A 7,104-nucleotide genomic window follows, 5' to 3' on the forward strand; every position below is an offset into this window, starting at 1 on the left:
ACTGGGGGGCTCTGCTGCCTCTCAGCAGCAACAGCAATTGCAGCCAGCCTAGGGGCACCACGGAGCCCCCCCCTTCCCAGCTTTGCCCACAAGGACCATGCCAGCTGTGCCAGGAGGATTTATTTAAGTTAACGAGACCATAGGAAGCGCTGGGTAGCAGTGCTGCCGGGTTAGGGGACCATAGTGGTCCCCAGCCCTGGTCACCAGCCCCACGTGCCCCGTGGTAGGCAGGTGTCGGAGGGCAGGAGGTTGTGCCTGTAGAGATCATGAGCGTGGGTGGGTGCCAGGCAGGAGGTGGCAGGGCTGGGCTGGACCCGTCGGGCACAGTCCTCGCCGGCCCAGCCGCGGTAGCAGTGGCAGCGGAAAGAAGTCAGCGGGCTGGCGCCAGGGCCGAGGTGCAGGAGGCTGCCCAGGTCGTGGGGCTGCCGGCGCACACAGCGCCCATGCCCGTGGCACTGCCCATAGCTGCACTCCTGGGCTGCCACTGTCACATTGGCCACATAGGGACCCAGGGTGGACACGAGGTAGTGGCGCAGGCTGGCACAGCTCTCCTGGGGGGGGGAAAGAACCAGTGAGAACCCACCCCAGCACTGGGGTACCTCCAGCCACCCCTCCCTGGTGGGCACAGGGGATGTGGCTGTCCTGTACGTCCCATGCCCGTGCCACCTCCTGCTGCCCACCACATGCCGGCTCTGTTGCCCCAGTGCGGCGAGGGGCCGTACTCACAGCCGAGCGGGAGTATGACATGTCTCCCCAGAGCACAAGACCGGCCGCACCCAGCGCTGCGCTCTCCCCGATGGTGTGCACCAGGTCAGCCTGCCGGGGGGAGAGAGATGTGTGGGCTGGGGGGCACGCGATGTGTCCTAGCACCCAGCAGGACCCCCGGCACTCCGCCGCCCTGACCCCGTGGCGCTTACCGGCTCCAGGAATCGGGGCGAGCGGCGGAAGGAGAGGCGGGAGTAGGCAACGACGGGCAGAAGGCCGTCAGCCCCAAACGTGGCCACGCGCAGGGCCTCGCGCAGCCGGTGGTGCACGTAGCGGTGGCGCAGGGCGGGCGGCAGCGCCGGTGGCAGGTAGATGCTGGGGTAGAGGGCAGCTGAGGCAGCCCAGAGCCAGCCCAGCCGGTTGTTGCGCTGCACCTCTGCCGGCCGGCACCGCCCGGTGTAGTTGGCCTCCTTGGCCCAGTTGCCGTTGAAGCAGTCGGGGAAGCGGTAGAAACCCCAGAGCCCCCCTGGGCGCAGGGTCTGGCCCAGCAGAAGCGTCTCCTCCATCAGAGCCTGCGCTGCCTGCTCAAACTCTCGCCGGGCCAGCCGGAGCCGACGTCGCGCTGGCAGGAGGCCATGCTGGTCCCGCACCCACTGCTCTGAGGCCGCCCGGTAGATCTGCTTGGCCCCCCAGTTTTGGGCCCAGAGGGGCCTCCACTCCTCCCAGTCCACCACCGCCAGGCCATGGAAAGTGGGGTGCAGGAGGCGGCGGATGTCCCCGGCTGCCCTGGCAAGGTGGGCGCTGAGGGGAACCCGCTGGGGGATGCCCCCATTATGGGGGACGCCCTGCCGCGACAGGTAGGGGTACAGCCCAAACTTGTTCTTGTAGAAGATGGTGATGTTCTGGCCGGCGAAGCGGCCGTCCCGGTTCTCCACGATGCCATAGTCGCTGAGGGGCAGCCCTACACCGAAGCGGCGCTGGCAGCGGCCAGTGGGGATGTTCCACACCACAGCGAAGGGCTGGCCACCCACCAGGGGCTCCGGTGCCGGGCTGTCCCTGCCGGCCGTGCCCAGCACCAGGCAGGCCCACAGTGCCAGCGCCAGCACCATCCTGCGTCGCTGGCTGCCTGCGGGGCCGGCACCCTGCGGGGAAAGGAGAGTGGTGGGCGTGAGGTGGTGGGGCAGGTGGTGGGCTAGAATCAGCCACCGGGGCCGTGCTGCCCCACAGGCATGTACTGCCCACCCCAAAATCCCATGGGACTGAGCAAACTTGGGGGTTTCAGACACCTCCTGCCTCAGTGCTGCCAGAGGGCACCTCTGCCTGCTGCACCCTGGTGCCCAGAGCCCCTGCCTGCACCACCACAGCCATGGCATGGCTCTGCTGTGGCACTGCAAGCCGCCAACCCCAGTGCCTCAGTTTCCCTGCCAGCTCCTATCCCTGTCTGTAGCGGGGGCACTGTGACCCCCTCTTCCCTATTTCGTAGCAGGGCCGAGCCGGGCCAGGTGCCCTGCTGAGGGGCTGAGCCCCCCCGAGAGGCATGATGGAGCCAAAGGGGCAGCTCCATCCACGCCAGGCCAGGCAGAGCCAGAGGGGGCCAGGTGCCCTGCCCGGTGCCGGCCAGCTGCCCGGGGCAAGGGGATTAGACAAGGGATGGGCCCGGGGGCTGCATGACGCAGCAAGGACAGCACTAATCCCCCGGCGCGGGGCCCAGCCGCGCTCCCTGACCTTCCTGCTACCATGCCTCTGGCCCTGGCTGCCGCCGGCTGCCTCGGGGGGGGGGGGGGGGGGGGGGTGTGACGGGGGGGAGGAGGAGAGGGAATGGCTGGGCTGCCTGCCCCCCTCACGGTGCAATGAGGGAACCCTGCAGCTCGCACCACCCTGCCCTACTCGCCCTGGTGCCCCTCCAGCCATCGTGTGCCTCAGTTTCCCCAGGCTGCTCAGCGGTGAGAGCGGCAGCCATGCTGGCGGACACAGCGTGCAGTCAGCCCCAGCCGCCCCACAGTGAGTCCCCTGGGTGAAGGAGGCACTGGTGGGACTGGGCGGCACTCCTGGGACCACTCCCAGCCCCACTGCCTGAGGTGGGCCTGGCTCCCTGCCACGCTGGTGGTCCCAGGGCCAGGTGAGCTGGGGGCCACATGGGAGTGGAGCCAGTGTGCCCGGGCAGGGCATGGGGACCGTCTCCCTGCTGGCCCACACCACCAATGGGGCCAGGGTAAACCGGGGAGGCTGCGGGAGCTGGTGCCAGCCCTGAAGAATAGCAGGCAGGCAGGCAGCACCAGGGCCAGGCAGCTGCTGCCCGCACTGCTTTTAATCACCGGCTCAGGGCCCCGGCCCCTCAGATGTCCTTCTTCATCCAGAAGATAGGCAGCCCTTTGGCATCACGGTGGGGGGTCTCCAGGAGCTTCTGCCCACTGCTCTCGGCCAAGACTCCCCTCGCCCAGACAACGGTTGGCAGGGGGGGTGGCGGGGGGATGGCGGGGGGTGGGAGGTGAGGCGGGGGGGTGGAGGCGACCCTCGGCCTGGTGGTGACGGCGGTGGCAGCGCCAGGAGGGGTGGAGAAGAGCCGGAGCACTTTAGCGGGTATGGCGGGGCTAAGGAAGGCCACGCTCTGCACCGGCTCGCCCAGGACGAAGCCCAGGTGGGCGTAGAAATGCTGCTTGTCGTGGGTGGTGAGGTGGAGGCAGCCGAAGCCCCGGGCCCGGGCCCACTGCTCGGTGGCCTCCATCAGCCGCCGCCCGTAGCCCTGGCCCCGCAGCGCCCGGGCCACCACCACGCTCTCCACGAAGAGGTCATGGGGACGGCTGGCCACACGGGAGAGCCGAACGTGGCCCACAAGCTGGCAGGGACCTTCCTGGGCGGTGGGGGCCTCGGCGGGGCCCCGGCTCCGCAGTAGCAGCAGGCAGGTGGGGAAGGCATCCGAGGAACGCTGGAGCGTGTGGAGCCGTGATGCCCGGCTCTTCCCCCACTCCTCGCCCAGCAGCTTGGCGCAGGCCTCCAGCAGCTCCGGCCTCTGGTGCAGGGGGACCAGGGTGAGCTCCTCCGACACGGAGCCCATTCTTCTCACTGACAGGAGACCAAGCAGGCCACAGCTTAGAGGTGGCAGGGTACAGACCATGTGTCTCCCTCCCATCCCGGCACCGGCTCTGGCACATGCACGGCTCCCCAGTGGCATGGCCGGATAGGTTCGGAGGGGTTAGAGGCGGGTCCGAGGTCGAACGACAACACCTTGGTGGGGAAGTGGCGCATGGTGCTGGCTCCAGGCACCCGTGCCATGAGACCCACCGGCAGGTCTGGCACTGCCAAGCTGGCAGAGGGGCAGGGACAGGAGGCACAGGGCTGGCCTTGCCCCCTCCCCAGCCCTGCTGCCACCTCCTGCCACCTGGGCACCTGCCTGAGACCAGCTGGCTTGTCACACTCATGTCCTCAGCCAGCGAGAGAGGGCTACAGCACCACAACGATGAGCAGACCCCAGCCATGCTGCCCCAGTGCTGGGGCTCAGAGGGGCCCTGCCAGCCCACAAGGGGCCAGGAAGCCTCTACCACAACTAGTGCGCAGTGGGGACCCTCTCCCGGCCCAGTGGCTGTTCCCCTTGCGAAGAAGAAGCCGCAGGCAGCGGGCAGGAGGAAACGCCATGCTGGCTTATCAGCTGGGGTTGAGCAAACTGCTCTGCTTCCCCATCTTGGGGGTGGGGAGAGCCTGGCCTGCACCCTCAGGGTGCCCCTCAACGTCACCCCCCCAGCTCCAAGACCCCCGGCTCCCAGCTCAGCCCGCACTTTTCCCTTCAGGGGCCAGTCAGTGCCCCAAGGCCCCACCAGCACCCTCAGGCAGCTGATGCTTTTCCTTCCGTCTCCCTGGCTGGCATCCCGCCAGCACCCCTCTCCACTTGGGGGGCCCTTGGGTGCAGGGGGAAGCTCCCTTCATGCCTGCCCTCCTGCCCGCTTCTGCCTGCAGCACCCCGCCAAGCTTCGCCCACCCTGGTGCCCATTTCCACCCCATGCCTGCCCCTCTCCAGCCCCTGTCCAGGGATGCAGGGCTGCTCACCCTGCCCGCTGCTCCCGCTGCTCGCACTCACCCTGCCCGCTGCTGCCAGCTCCTGTGCCCTTGGTGCCTGCGCAGCAGCGCGGCAGGAAGCAGCCCGAGCTCGTCACCAACCGCAGCGCCTGGTTCTGCTTCCCTGGCATGAACGACACGTCTGTCCAGGGCCCCACATGCCCCCCCCGGCACCCAAACCACGCTGCACCCCCGCACAGGGCACCCCCCGTCACTCCAAACCACAGCGCACCCACGCGTGGTGCACAGCCCGGCCCGGCAGCACCCAGGCGATCAGTGTCCCCGTCCCTCCCGAACACACGGCCCTGCCACTGATCTCATCACCGACCCGTTACTGACCCCGTCACCGACCCCTTCATTGACCCACCACTGACTCCATCACTGACCCATCCCGGATCTCATCACCGACCCGACCACTGACTCCATCACTGACCCAGGACCGGACCCCTCTCCTCCTGGCCGTTCCCCTCCTTCTCCCCCCGCTCCCCCGGCCCCGTCCCGCCCGTACCGATTTGCCGGCCCCGCCGCCGCCGCCGCCGCCACTTCCGCCGCGGAGCGCTCACTTCCGCCGCGGAGCGCTCACTTCCGCCGCCGCCTCGTCTTGGCGTCCCAACCGCGCGCCCTGGCGGCCGGAGGCTAGGGCCCGCCGCACTCCGTGTGCGCATGCGCGGGGCGGCGAACCGCGCGGCCCGGGGCCCGGGGCCCGGCACCCAGCTGCGGCGGGGAGTCTGGCGGGTCCGCCGCTGTGGCCTGCCCCGCTGCTCCCGCTGCCCACGGGCCCCTCGCCCCCCCCCTCCCGCCCGTCCTCACACCCCCACCTCTCTGTGCCCACACCGCCCTCGGGGCACCGCCGCCGCCCAGCGCCCGGGGCCGGTGCCCCTGCTCCCCCTCGGTACGGCTCGGCAAGCCCGGGCTGGGTCCGGCGGGGCTGAAGCGTGAGTGAAGGGACACCCAGCACATGGGGATGATGGGGGCTCGCACTGTTCCTGAGCAGGGACGAGGCCAAGGCTTGACCCTCACCGTCGGTCTCCTCCCTAGTGCAGCCCGGCTCTGCGTTCCGTTCTCACTGCACAGCCCAGATGCTCTGGGTGATGCTCTAGGTGACAAATCTCCCTTCTGCTCCTTCATCCTGCAGATATTCACAAAATACCTCCAGCCCTCTGACCGGGTGGACATCATCCTCATGGCCATCAAGAACTTGAGAGACCCAAGAGCCTACAGCATCAAAGTGGCTGCCCACATGGTGGACGTCCTTGTGGCAGACTTTGCCTTCCAGTCGAGGCAGGTGAGTAGCCCGTGGGTGGCACGGCTGATGCTCCAGCCCACTGGGGGACCGTTGCTCCCCCAGCAATGTGCTTGTCCAGCACTGACACCGTCTCAAGCCGGCGTCCTGCAATGGGCACGGAAGCAGCTGCCAGTGGGAGACAGGGAAACGGCCGCGCTCACCCTGCTGACATCCCCACTCCCTCTCGTGTCTCCCCTCCAGGTGCTGAACATCATGTGGGCCATCTACAGAAACTTTCCCTCCATCAAGGTGGTGGCAGCCCTCAACAGCTTGCACAAGGCCCTGCTGTTGCTGACGGACAAATCTACCAGCGAGGTGGTGTCCAGCCTGCTGCAGTGCTCCCCGATGTGCAGCAAGTACGGGGTCCGCCAGCCTTTGGGGCTCCTCTCACACTGGGAGAGGGGCCCCAAGACCCTCCCGAGGGACTTCAGCCTGGCCATCCTCTGAGGTGTCCCCACTGACAGAGCCCTGGGTCTCCACAGCGTTGCCGTGGCCATCTGGAAGGTGATATTCTCCGAGCCCCCAGTTGCGCAGAAGGTGCTGCAGGAGCTGGTCAGCATACTGATGAAGCAGTCGCTGCGCAAGACCTCCACCTCCACCAAGGACAACCCGCGCATCCTCTCCCTGGCTGTGAGTTGCTGGATGAGGCCTCGCTGACCTCCGGGGCTGCTCTCAGCTGTCCAGGGCCCCCCCCGCTTCCCTGCCCACCCCAAGTTTTGACCTTCCCAGGGCCACGGGGACATCTCGGTGTCTGGGTGTCTTCTGCAGGCAGCCAGGGCAATGAATGAGATCCTCCCGCAGTCCGTCTGCCTGCTGCAGGCAGTGGAAGAGATTTTCCCCCAGCTTTTTCCTGGCACTGCTTTTCCAAGTGTCGTTCACCACGGAGCTGACGCTGCAGGAGGTGCACATCTTCTGGAGCGAGCCTCAACAGGACTGCTCGCTCCCATCAGGTGCTCCATCCCTGTCCTCTCCCCCCTGCCAGCTACCCAGCACCAAGCCAGAGGGAGCTGAGCATTTCTCCTTGTGCAGGTCTGCGGTGCAGTCCCATGAGACTGCTGCTCTGC

General features: G+C 67.9%; 2 protein-coding genes across 2 annotated transcripts; both read right to left on the reverse strand.

Moving 5' to 3' along the window:
- Positions 1 to 105: 105 nt before the first annotated feature.
- On the reverse strand, positions 106 to 5,149 carry HYAL3 (hyaluronidase 3). The gene is made up of 4 exons (XM_075761950.1): positions 5,123 to 5,149; positions 918 to 1,847; positions 727 to 816; positions 106 to 551 (listed from the first exon to the last, which is right to left on the reverse strand). Exons 1-4 carry the CDS (start codon positions 5,132 to 5,134, stop codon positions 201 to 203), a joined length of 1,383 nt encoding a protein of 460 aa, XP_075618065.1. The 5' UTR covers positions 5,135 to 5,149; the 3' UTR covers positions 106 to 200.
- Positions 106 to 5,156, reverse strand: NAA80 (N-alpha-acetyltransferase 80, NatH catalytic subunit). Its single transcript, XM_075761953.1, has 6 exons — positions 5,123 to 5,156; positions 4,778 to 4,874; positions 3,021 to 3,768; positions 918 to 1,847; positions 727 to 816; positions 106 to 551 (listed from the first exon to the last, which is right to left on the reverse strand). Exons 1-3 carry the CDS (start codon positions 5,132 to 5,134, stop codon positions 3,041 to 3,043), a joined length of 837 nt encoding a protein of 278 aa, XP_075618068.1. The 5' UTR covers positions 5,135 to 5,156; the 3' UTR covers positions 106 to 551; positions 727 to 816; positions 918 to 1,847; positions 3,021 to 3,040.
- Between the last annotated feature and the right edge of the window lie 1,948 nt (positions 5,157 to 7,104).

Source organism: Balearica regulorum, chromosome 10, assembly GCF_011004875.1.
Source record: "Balearica regulorum gibbericeps isolate bBalReg1 chromosome 10, bBalReg1.pri, whole genome shotgun sequence".
In the NCBI taxonomy this organism is placed as follows: Eukaryota; Metazoa; Chordata; class Aves; order Gruiformes; family Gruidae; genus Balearica; species Balearica regulorum.